The sequence below is a fragment of the Pelophylax lessonae genome (genome assembly GCF_965119305.1).
Source record: "Pelophylax lessonae genome assembly, chromosome: 8".
NCBI classification, from domain to species: Eukaryota; Metazoa; Chordata; class Amphibia; order Anura; family Ranidae; genus Pelophylax; species Pelophylax lessonae.
This window is the reverse complement of record NC_138775.1, coordinates 186,947,881-186,961,184: the sequence shown is the minus strand read 5'-3', so window position 1 is coordinate 186,961,184 and position 13,304 is coordinate 186,947,881. Positions and strand designations below refer to the sequence as shown.

Below are 13,304 nucleotides of genomic sequence, written 5' to 3'. Positions count from 1 at the left end.
CCCCCCACACACAAAGCCCCCCTTACATCAGAGCCCCCCACACACAAAGCCCCCCTTAAATCAGAGCCCCCCGACACACAAAGCCCCCCTTACATTAGAGACCCCCACACACAAAGTCCCCCTTACATCAGAGCCCCCAACACACAAAGCCCCCCCACACACAAAGCCCCCCTACATCAGAGCCCCCCCACACACAAAGCCCCCCTTACATTAGAGCCCCCCCACACAAAGCCCCCCTTACATCAGAGCCCCCACACACACAAAGCCCCACTTACATTAGTGCCCCCCCACACACAAAGCCCCTCTTACATCAGAGACCCCCCACACAGAGCCCCCTTACATCAGAGACCCCCCACACAGAGCCCCCCTTACATCAGAGACCCCCCACACAAAGCCCCCTTACATCAGAGACCCCCTACACAGAGCCCCCCCTTACATCAGAAACCCCCCACACAAAGCCCCCTCACATCAGAGAGCCCCCCTCACATCACAGACCCCCCTTACATCACAGACCCCCCACACAAATCCCCCCTCACATCAGAGACCCCCCACCTTACATTTTTGGCAGGAGAGAGACCTCACTTACCTTAATCTGTCTGCAGCTTTTTTTCCCTTTAAACTTCCCGCCCACACATCCCCGGAGAGTGTGGGCGGGGCAGGAGGGAGAGGAGAAGGGGCGGGAGGAGGAGGAGCTAACTATCTCTCTCCTCTGGTGTCCCTGCAGAGAGGAGGAGGGATCAGTCAGCGGCAGCATCTCTGTGGCTGAGCTGTGTGTGATACACAGCTCAGTGCTGAAGAAGTAGGAGACCGAGGCACAGCTGCACAGCGGGAGGTAAGCTGCAGCCGTGGCCTGTGTTAACCCTGTCCAGGCCGCAGTCGCCGCTTACCTCTTGCTGTGCACCCTGATCTTTTTTTTGAGCTGTGATGGCCGCACGGCGCCCCTGTTGCCCATGGCGCCCTGTGTGGCCACACAGCTCGCACACACCAAAGGCCGGCCCTGACTGGAGGGATCCCTATTACAGGTAAGTCCATCATAATGTGCTGCATATTAGCACATTATAACATTAACGTGCAGGGGGACATTTTTTTTTTATTTTTATTTTTAAAGGCTTTACTACTGCTTTAGGCCCCTTTCACATATACGGTCCGTTTGTCCATTTTTCATCCATCCGCTGATGGATGAAAAACGGACATCAATGCATCTCTATGTAAAAATGGATGACAACGGATGATCATCCGTTAACATCCATTTTCATTCGCTTTCATCAATGTTTGTATTTTGGAACGGATGAATGCCCTATTTTTCATCCGTCAAAAAAAACTGGTCGGACGAAAAAAGGATGTAAATGGACAAATGGTCCGTTTTTCATCTTTTTTTGCATTGGTAGTGAATGTAAAAAAAACGGATGAAAAATCGGATAAAAAACTGATACATTTTGACGTGACTGAACTGATGAACTGAATGGACCCTATGTGTGAAATGTGTGTTAATAAGGCTTACCTATAGGTACTGTAAATATCTCCTAAACTTGCACCGTTAAAGTGGAGTTCCACCCATTTTCATAACTTTAGATGTATGTAATCCCCTTTAAAACGACTTTTACCAATGGAAACTTTTTTTTTTTTTTTTTTGCTAGTAAATACCTTATTTTCTTGTTTATTCCTCCTCTCCTCACTTCCGGGTCCGATCGGCGATGACGTCATTCGGCGATTCGCAGTGTGTGCTGGGATGTATTCCATGCTAGAAATCTCGCAGTATTACCCAGGAGCTGAGCTGTACTGAGCCGTGACCTGCCCCGCCTCCACCCCGCCTCCTCTCAGTGAGTTGTACTGTATGCATTGTATTCAGCCCGTGCTCTGCCCCGCCTCCGCCCCGCCTCCTTTCAGTGAGCGAGGGCTGAAAGCATTATATCCTCACTGAGCTCACTGAGAGGAGGCGGGGCGGAGGCGGGGCAGAGCACGGGCTGAATATTTTGGCCTTGTCACTGCTGAGCGTGCAGGACTGTGGGGGGCTTCATTCTAAGGAAAGTATTTCATAATGAGCTAGTATGCGATACATACTAGCTCATTATGCCTTGGTCTTACAGGGTTTTTTTTTTTTATCCTTTTTTTTGGGGGGGTTTACAACCTCTTTAAAACCGATGATAAACAAAGAAATAAAACTAGAGAAAATAAAGTGGATGCGCTGGTTTTTATTTGCTTTCATGTGTTTTTGTACATGTTTATGTATTTGAATTTTTAGCAAACACAAGGACAAAACAAAAAAGGAAGCCACGCATAATTCTGCTTAATTTAATTACCACCAACCCCCAAGAGAATACACGGTAACAGCTGTCTCTGACCAGAGAGATAGATGTACAAAGTTCATGTCTTCAGTGAACTAAGTCACATGTTCCCCTGAGCACGCCTTCTCTCTAATACTCCCCCCCTGTGTTACTCACCAGATTTGTTTTTCCTCATTAACTGCTTGGCAGCTTCAAGTTTCAGATTTTAATACGATCCAGTGCTGAACTTACCAACGTTAAAATAATAGCATAAAAAATCTTTTCATAGTTTCATTCTCAAAGCTGTTGCAAAAGACAAGAGCAGAATTGTAGCAACATGGCTTGCATGCTGAGCAAGGACCCACTGGATATTGAGGTATTGAAAATGGTTTTCATGTTTTTCTTGTCTAACAGATGTTTGTGCATATATAATAGATTCTGATATTGGAGACCATGCTTCTGCAGCTCTTGCTAAGTGCATATTACAGTAACTTGGATCCCTGCTGCTTAGTGGTTTGTGTGTTAAATTGGCAGGTGTGAAACTTGATTTTTCAATCCGTGTAAACAGTTCAGGAGGCTGTGCATCAAAGTCTCTCTGCAGCAAAGGGGCTGCATAAACAACTTTAGATTTCAAAAACCAAGGGACGTGGGTCACTGTAGTACAGCGCTGCTGCAATCTGTGTTGGGCCGTGCTTCCAGTGTTATGTTATACAAGCCTATCTATTCAGTGCTGATAACCATGTCATTTCTTTTTAAAGCCGTTCATCCCCTTTGAGTGTTTAGATTTCGGAGTTGGAGCAACAGTTAGAAATGGTGCAAAATTTAGTGCCGCATTGCTATTGCAAAGTTTTGAAGGTTTAAGCTTTCCATAAAGGTAACGCGTTAAAATATAAACATTAAAAGGTGCAAGTTCTAGGGTAATAATCCATGCTGGTTGCGTTAATTAGAGAGTCATGGGGTCTGGAACAAGTATGCAGGCTAGAATTGCTTGCTTTACTGACTTCATGCTTATTTAAGGTTAGTCATTTACCAAGAAGTAAATAAGAATTAAAGTCTGTGTTGCAGAAACCCGCTTGTAGTGAACAAAAGTTCCTCATTTCCACACAAGTCTGAAATAGTAAAGAAACACAGATTAAAAGGAGGTCTACTGATGACCAAATGTACTTTTCAGTAATGTCAGAAGTGTCTTAAACTGATGCCATTAACCTCCCTGGCGGTATGATTATGTCCAGATTTCTGGGCTAAAAGCGGTACATTGTTTTGCATGGAAATCTGTTGTTTTACATTTTAAAACTCACCTTCCCCTGCAATCCCCCGCTGTCCTCCTGCTATCTGCTTGGCCAATGCCAGCACCTGTCTTGCGGTTCCCTTCCCTGCGAGTGTTGCGAAGCAAGGGGGTGGAACCGGTGGCAAATCCAAAAGTGTAAATACACGAAATGACATGATACAAAGTTGTGATCCTAACGGATTACACTGTATCATGCCATTTCACCACAGGATTGCACCTGGTGACTTTTCCAGTGCCCTGCCTGTGCTTTTCCAGTTCTTTGTGCCTGGAAAATAGAGAATGACCATGGCGTCCAAAAAGCATTCTTTTTGCGAAAAAGAGCTTCTAGACAAACTGGAAAACGGCGACAGCGAAACTGAGTTACTTGAAGAACTAAGCGATAGCGATTCGTGGGAAATTCGTCATCAGGCACGGAAAGTGACGATAGCAACTATTCTGTTGTCTCTTTCTGGCACATAGCTCCATTGGAAATTCTGAAGAATCATTTGATATACTTCCCAAATTCCACAAGCGATGTGCCAGAAAGAGATTTCAGAATTGTTGCTTTCGTCACTTTCCATACCTGATGATGAATTTTCCCACGAAACGCTATCGCTCAGTTCTTCAAGTAACTCCATTTTGTTGTCACTGTTTTTCAGTTCGGCTAAAAGCTCTTTCTGCGCAAAAAAAAAACGCTTTTTGGACGCCATGGTCGCTCAAAATTTTCTAGACACAAAGCACTGGAAAAGCACAGGCAGGGCACTGGAAAAGTCACCAGGTGCAATCCTGTGGTGAAATGGCATGATACAGTGTAATCTGTTACAATCACAGCTTTGTATCATGTCATTTGTGTATTTACACTTTTGCATTTGCTGCCGGTTCCACCCCCCCCTGCGTCGCAATGCTCGCAGGGAGGGAACCGGAAGGCAAGTGACGGCAATCGGCCGTGCACAGAGCGGGGATAGACTGTGGGGAGGACGGCAGGGGAGCGCAGGGAAGGTGAGTAACATTGCGGGGGAATCCGGAGTGTGGCTAGGGGTTACCGCATTTGGTACTGAAAGTAAACCCCGAGCCACACTCGGGAATACCGCCAGGGGGGTTAATACAAACCCAAAGCCTGTCGACACAGGTCTTAAAATTTAACTAAGGCTGGCCATACATTATACAATTTTCTCTAGATTTATCTTCAACTATGCAGTACAAAGGCCTGCCTATTAGGATACAATTGAAAGTGTTCTTTAGTTTTGACCTTTTTATATTACATGTTTTTTGGCAAGTCTAACAGAAAATTGTACAAGAAAATTGAACATGTATGGCCAGCCTTAGCCCTTGTTCACAATGGAGGCGGGTTTGAAATTTTTAAAGCCCGCATTTCATTGCGAGTTTCAGGGCAATTTGGAAGACATCTGTGCGGGTTTATGCAGAGATGTCTATTGAAATCGCCCCCAAAGCTATTGCAGAAAATACTTGTGGAAATCAGTGCAGCTCCGCAAAGTTGGCATTGCACCGATTTGGACGGTGCCGTAGCCGGCAATAGGCTGCGATTTGACATGTCAAATTGCCCCGATGTGAACAGGGGCTAAAGACAAAACCTTTTTTTTTTTTCCTAGTTTTGGATAGAGAGAAGAGGGATTTTTTTTTCTCTAAATATGTTTATTGAAATTTTCAGCAAATATAAAATCAGTGAAACATACTTGAGATATGAAAGTATCATACAGTATTAAGAACACAAGGTATAGTAATAAGTAAGTAGTATGAGAACAATAGTTTCCTTGCGGGGAGTGCAAGGGGGAGAAAACTAGGTGAACTAGGGGTCTGGACGACCACATAACAAGATATATTTTCAGTTACCATAAAAGCAATTCCAGTAGAAACAAGAAGAAATAAGTTACCAAATGTACCTTTGCTAAGGGAGTTTAAGTTCATCTAAGGTATTACTCAGGTTGGCCTTACAGTACATGCGTAGCATTGAAAGGAGGACATTAGAGTTGATATTTAAGAAGCGGAGAGGGCGTGTATCCATACCTTCATCTGGTGAAAAAACTATTCACGGTCTCGTGTTTTTGGAGGGTGGTGTCCAGTTTTTTTCTTTGTATAGGAGGTCAGTAAGATCTCTGTTGACCATGGACAGGGTTGGAGGATTGGAGACCATCCAGGTTTACATATGACCTTACGTGCTGCCATCAGGCATATATGGGTCCAATGTTGGAGTTGGCTCCTGAAAGGGGTTTTTATTGGTGTCTGTGACCCAGTTAGGGAGATGCGCTCTCTCCATCTGTCATATTTGCCATGATCATCAAAAATGAAAGAAAATTCCAAATTTTGGGTTTAACCCAGAAAAAGAATAGAGGAGAAATCTTCCAATTAAACTCCAGTTCTGGTGACCCTGGCGTCAACGGTATTTTGGTAGGTAAAGGGATTTCCTATCATGTCCTGTTCTGGGTATGGCACAGGAAGTGAGGGGAACCCCCCCCCCCCAATGGGTCACAGATGGCAAAAAAAACACCTTATAGGGGTTATAGCTCTCCTTTATGCTATTCAAAAATAAATAAAAAAGGTTTGCCCCTTTATACTAAATAATAATATTAATTAATATATTCGCCCCAATGTTTAGATTGTTATTCTGAATTATTGTACCCTTTATACCTTGTATTTTGTTTTTAAATCAAATCTTATGATTTTAGGAAAATTTTGATATATATCTTGAGCAGCACCTGTAAATTCAGTTTATGATATGGATTTTATTGTTATTATTATACAGGATTTATATAGCGCCAACAGTTTGCACAGCACTTTACAACATGAGGGCAAACAATACAGTTACAATACAATTCAATACAGTAGGAATCAGAGGGCCCTGCTCGTTAGAGATTACAATCTAGTAAGGGGATATATATACTGTATATACAGTGAATCTGGAAAGTATTCACAGCGCTTCAGTTTTTCCACAATTTTTTATGCTACAACCTTATTCCAAAATGGATTACATTCATTATTTTTCTCAACAGTCTACAAACAATAGCCTATAATGACAACGTGAAAGAAGTGTGTTTGCAAATTTATTAAAATAAAAAAGGAAAAAAATCACATGTACCTAAGTATTCACAGCGTTTGCCATGACACCCAAAATTGAGCTCAGGTGCATTGAGGGAATCATGCTGTGCTTCAGTATGTCACAGTACATTTTGACCTTCGTGGTTCCCTGTGAACTGTAGCTCCCCAATGCAAGCAGCACTCATGCAGCCCCAGACCATGACACTCCCACCACCATGCTTGACTGTAGGCAAGACACACTTGTCTTTGTACTCCTCACCACGTTGCCGCCACACAGGCTTGACACCATCTGAACCAAATAAGTTTATCTTGGTCTCATCAGACCATAGGACATGGTTCCAGTAATTCATGTCTTTAGTCTGCTTGTCTTCAGAAAACTGTTTGCGGGCATTCTTGTGCATCATCTTTAGAAGAGGCTTCCTTCTGGGACGACAGCCATGCAGACCAATTTGATGCAGTGTGCGGCGTATGGTCTGATCACCGTCAGAAGCAATGCTGGCAGCACTCATACGTCTATTTCCCAAAGGCAGCCTCTGGAAACAATACTGAGCATGTGCACTCAACTGCTTTGGTCGATCATGGCGAGGCCTGTTCTGAGTGGAACCAGCCCTGTTAAACCGCTATATGGTCTTGGTCACCGTGCTGCAGCTCAGTTTCAGGGTCTTGGCAATCTTCTTATAGCCTAGGCCATCTTTAGAGCAACAATTCTTTTTTTCATATTCTCAGAGAGTTCTTTGCCATGAGGTGCCATATTGAACTTCCAGTGACCAGTATGAGAGAGTGAGAGCGATAACATCAAATTTAACACACCTGCTCCCCATTCACACCTGAGACCTTGTAACACTAACGAGTTACATGACATCGTGGAGGGAAAATGGCTATTTGGGTCCAATTTGCACATTTTTTACTTAGGGGTGTACTCACTTTTGTTGGTAGTGGTTTAGACATTAATGGATGTGTGTAGAGTTATTTTGAGGGGGGGGGGCAGCAAATTTACACTGTTATACAAGCTTTAAACTCACTACTTTATATTGTAGCAAAGTGTCATTTCTTCAGTGTTGTGACATGAAAAGATATAATAAAATATTTACAAAAATGTGAGGGGTGTAATGACTTTGTCACATACTGTGTGTGTGTGTGTATATATATATATATATATATATATATATATATATATATATATATATATATATATATATATATATATATATATATATATATATATATATATATATATATATAATGTGTGTGTGAGTTTGTACACACATTCTGCAAAGTTAGCATCATGGGGATATATATAATTTAAGTACTAATTATGCTTTCAAATACCTTAATTGTGTTTGAAAGTTATCCTCATTCTAACCGTACCACCTTCTACTGAACTCAGTGGGCAATGTGTACCCATGGCCCATGTGTAGTACTGTGAAACCTCACTGGCTGAGAAGAAGACTGGAGAACCTTGTAGCCCCAATGTGAGCCCAAACTATTGCAGAGCACCAAGTCTAAAGGACAAAGCTTGTTATACAAAACAAGCCAGCCCACCCTTTCTAGCTTCTAATCTAACCCAAATACCCCTACCTTAAATGGTTGCTTACCACTTCTGACAGGGGAAATCTCCTTTGTTGTTTGCCCAGCTCCAGCCAGATATCCTTTCCAGTACCTGCAATGCCTGCACAGTGAGTTACTATAGGCTTAAATGGGTTATTTATCCCAAAGAGAAATTATTAGCACCAGTATCTCTAGCATTTCAGTATGGCCTTATTCAAGTCTAGAGGACTGGCTTTGCAGGTTTAACAAGCATGAGTAACATTTTCGACTACTACTGGAGGTAAAACACTGGAGTAGATCGCTGTTGTCAGTCAGAGAGGCTAGAAAGCAGTGCACCAGTGTGGTGTATATCCAGGTTAAAGTAGAATTCCAGATTTCATTTTACTTTAACTAGTCAGTTGGGGCTAAGCTGGCCCAATATAACTATATTTTCATTACAGTACGATGTGGTCGCTGTGTGCTGCAATGGACAGTAGTAGCATTAGCTACAAACAATACATGCTGTTCGCTTAAATCCTTCTCCAAACATTCCATTTTTTTTAAGTGTAACTCCAGCCCAAAAAAAATTTTTAAGTTGTTTTTTTTTTATATAGCATAGGGAAGGGTTCACCACTGTAATGTTTGTTCTGCAGTCTGTGCCACTGTTAAGATTTCACCTCATTTTCTGTCCCTCCTGACAATTGGATTTTGAACATTTTGAGTTGTTGTGGAAGCAAGGATCTACATATGCTGTTTGTACACAGACTAGGGTTGCCACCTCATCCCTTTAAACCATGATAAAGGTGGTAAATAAACTCAGTGCCTGATGTGCATTTTATTAGCCTCAGAACCTGTGTAATTAATATGTGTCCTGGTTTAAAGGGAGGAGGTGGCAACCCCAAGGGTCCTTTTACACTGGCTTTCCACCCGGCGTACTCCTTTTTGCTCAGCGGGGATCGATCTGCCAATCCCAGCTGAGCAGGCTGATGGCAGGTTCATCTCCGCTTACTTTGCAGAGACAGACCTGTCAGATCTCCGCTCTCCTCTATGGGAGATCGGATGAAATTGGACCGCCTGTCCGTTTTCATCCGATTCTATTCGATCCTCCAGACAGATGGAAAATAGGGTTTCCATCCATCTGGATTTCACGGACAGGATCAGATTAGATAGCAGCAGGTGTCAGCAGAGATGTCACTGCTGCTCCATAGGGATGCATGGAACATTCGATCAGGTCCACCTAAAAAACTTGACAGGCGGACTTGATCGGAAAGCCCGTGTGAAAGGGGCCTTACACAGACAGGCCAGGGGAAAAAAAAAATCTATTCATAAAATACCATCTGTTTGAAAGTTGCTGGACACCGAGGGAGGGATTTACTAAAACTGGTGCACTCAGAATCTGGTGCAGCTGTACATGGTGGCCAATCAGGTTTTACCTTCAGCTTGTTCCATTAAGCTTTGGCAATAAACCCTGGACACTGATTGGTTTCAATGCACAGCTGCACCAGATTTTGTAGTCTCCAATTTTAGGTTCACACTGAGGGCAGATTTTAAATCGTACGAGTTCAACTGATCTCGCACAAATAAAAAAAACTGAATTCTAGTCCGACTTTGGGGGAGATTTGACAGACATCTATTAAAAAAAGCCCCTTCCCCCCCCCCCCCCCCCCAAGTGCAGAAACGACTTTTGGGAATAGGTGCCAAAGTCGGCGTTGCACCAATTCGGACGGTGCCAATACTGGCAATAGGCTCCGACTTGGCATGCAATTTGACATGTCAAATCAGCTCAATGTGAACGTGGGCTAAGTAAATTACCCCTTAATGCCAGTTCACACTGGAATCACACAGAAAAGTGTCCTCTGTGATTTCTTTTTGTAATGCGATTTTCAGCCTATTCATTTGAATGAGCTGAAATTGCACTGGATATCACCAAAATAGTGCATGCCCTATTTTAAAAACGCACTGCAACTGGATCATATGATATTGCAATCCAGTGCAGGAAAGCGCACTGAGATCTGTTTGGGTTGACGTTAGGAATACATTGTCACCCGCAGATCGCACTCCCACTGTGTTTTGAACACAGTGCGGGAAACATGCACAGAAAGGCGGATTTTGGGCACCACGTTCTGGTGTGAATTAGTTCTCTTTCAGTAAGGGCTCATGTACAGTGGTGCAATAATACAGAATACAGGTTTTAGAATAATTAGTAAAGCTGTAACCAGACAGGACAGATGTAAAAGCGGGGGGGGGGGATCCGAGCCCGCAGATAACGAAGATAGGGTTTTTATGAATGTATGAATGAGGTCTGCAAACAGTAGTTGTAGTCCCTTTTCATTTTTTTTCTTTTTATTGACAAGGATTGTAAATGACCATACAGTATGTTGATATGATCTACAGACCAATCAGAATGCAATTATTGCACATACTGTAGTATTACATATATAGACAGAAAAATAAAAGCCAGTTACCAGATATGTAGCACATATGCTGTTTTTTGTGCAAAAACAGAAGATTAAATATCTAATCAGACTAATCAAACACCTGAGCTTGTTAATGGAGATCTGCTCAAGTTATCAGTTTAACCACTTAAGCCCCGGAAGATTTTACCCCCTTCCTGACCAGGGGGTATTTTGCGATTCGGCACTGCGTGACTTTAACGGACAATTGCGCGGTCGTGCGACACTGTACCTAAACTAATTTGACGTCCTTTTTTTCCCACAAACAGAGCTTTCTTTTGGTGGTATTTGATCACCTGTGCGATTTTTTTTTTTTTTTTTTTTTTTTGATCACGCGCTATAAGCAAAAAAAGAGCGTCAATTTTGCAAAAATAACTATTTTTCAAATTTTTTTATATGAAAAAAAAAAGTAAAAATCAAATTTTTTTTTAACATTTTCGGCCAATTTGTTTTATGCTACATATGTTTGGTAAAAAAAAACGCAAAAAGCTTGCGCAAAAGTTATTGCGTTTACTAACAAAGGGAAAGACTTTTGTCATTTTTGTTGTTTTTTTTTTTAACGCGTAATGGCGGCGATCTGCGATTTTTTTTTTGCGGTACTGCGACATTGGGGTGGACGGATCGGACCCTTGACTGACATTTTTGACACTTTTGGGGTTACCAGTGACATTTCTACAGTAATCAGTGCTATACATATTCACTGTTACTGTAAAAATACACTGGCAGTGAAGGGGTTAACTATATTTGAGAGGGAGGGGCTGTGTGTGTCCCTAGGGGCGTGATTCTAACTGTGATTGGCTGTGGCTTGAGCTGTAGTTACACTGATCAACGGTCCTACATAGTAGAACCGTATGATCAGTGTTTCTACACAGGGGAGAATGACGGGCAGCTTGTTTACACTATCCGCCTGCCTTTCTCCCTCTCCCCCGACGATCGCAGAGTGAGCGGCGGACATCGGGTCCGCCGGTCACACGCGCGGGGGGGGGTACGTGACCGCGCGGGAGCGCACCGCCAGCGGCGCGCGCGCTCCCCAGAGCCTCACAGGCTAGTGACGTAAATATACGTCACTTTGCCTGTGAGGGGCTGACCGCCGCAGTAAATTACTGCGGCGGTCGGCAAGTGGTTAACTACGCTGATATATAGAAGATAGGAAAAGTCCCAAGCTTAGGCTGGCCATACACTATACAATTTTCTTGTTCAACTTTCCTTTAGATTTACCAAAACCATGTAATATAGGGTCAAACCTAAACACTTTCAATTTGTATGCAGTCAGGCAGGCCCTTGCACTACATAGTTTTAGGTAAATCTAAAGGAAATTGAATAAGAAAATTGTATAGTGTATGGCCAGCCTAAGGCAAACATCACTAAATGCACGTACACACGATAAGAACATTTGGAAGTAAAATTTCATCCGACGAACGATCTGCTGATTTTCAGATTGTTAGTATAGTGCTTTCGACAGCCGATTATGAATTTTCATACGACAAAAACTGGATGTGCAGGCTATAAAGTTTTTATCGTACATGAACACAATGTCCGATTTCCTTTATTAGTAAAGTTTTTGTCTGAAAAAAATCATAAGAGCAAGACTAGGCATGCTCAGAAACTAAAGAATACATACAAGACAATCCAACACATGACATCACTTCTGAAGGTGAATTCTGTCGTATGGTAAAATTCATATGAAAGTAACCTCTTCACTTTCCATATGAGACTAGCATGCAACAAAAAAATAAAGAAAATTGGTCTGATCTGATCCTGTGTACGAGGCTTTATACTTTTGGTGGGTTTAAATTCGTAACAATCTATCAATCCCTAGCCGTGGAGGGTTAAGGCTAGAGTTATCTACCCAGTTCTACCAGACCAAGTTGAATTTTTTGACCGCATTATGATGGCAATAGGCCAATAGTAGTTGTAGTCTTCCTTTAATCATTCACTATGCCAATATTGTATTCTCATAATTGCAGAAATGTTTGTGCACATAGCACAATCAAAGTTACGGTAAGTTTTGGCTGCTCTTGTCCTTCCTTACTTTTTTTTTTTTTTTTAATTTGGCACCACTTTAAGATACATTAATATGCAGAAACCTGTGATGTAGTTAGTGCAAGTTAGGCCCCTTTCACACAGGGAGTCTGTCAGGGGGACTCCATTTATCTCAGCGGCGGATGGCAGCTGTATCTCCGCGCTGTGTGCAGAGACACAGCTGTCAGGTCATGTCCTGCTGTTCTCTATGGGGGAGTGAACGGGGGGCACATTAACCACTTGTCGACCGCCCACAGTATATTTATTGTGGCAGTCAGCCCCGCACAGGCAAAGTGACGTAGTACTACATCGTTAGCCTGTGAGCCTCTAGGGGGCGAGTGTGCGCCGCCGGAGGCGCGCCCCCGCTCGTTCCCTAACATGTCCGCGCGTGCGACCGGTGGCTCCGATGTCTGCCGCCCACTCGCGATCTCCCGGTGGAGAGGGAGAAAGGCAGACGGCTAATGTAAACAAAGCCGCCTGTCATTCTCCCTGATCTAACTGCAGAGATCATATGATCCTGCTATGTAGGATCGTATGTCTCTGTGGTTACATCACTAGCCACACCCATTTACAGTAAGAAGCATGCCCCTAGGGACACACTTAACCCCTTGATCACCAATAAAGTTAACCCCTTCCCTGCCAGTGTCATTTTTACAGTAGCAGTGCATTTGTATAGCACTGATTACTGTAGTAATGTCACTGGTACCCCCAAAAGTG

At 43.0% G+C, this 13,304-nt stretch overlaps 1 protein-coding gene across 1 annotated transcript in view; it reads left to right on the top strand.

Moving 5' to 3' along the window:
- The first annotated feature begins 2,499 nt into the window (after positions 1–2,499).
- Positions 2,500–13,304, top strand: part of DPYD (dihydropyrimidine dehydrogenase) — a 1,764,026-nt gene continuing 1,753,221 nt past the window's right edge. The window contains exon 1 of the mRNA XM_082264968.1: positions 2,500–2,640. Within this exon, the coding sequence (XP_082121094.1) occupies positions 2,602–2,640 (39 nt within the window). The 5' untranslated portion in view covers positions 2,500–2,601. The remainder of the gene's footprint in view (positions 2,641–13,304) is intronic.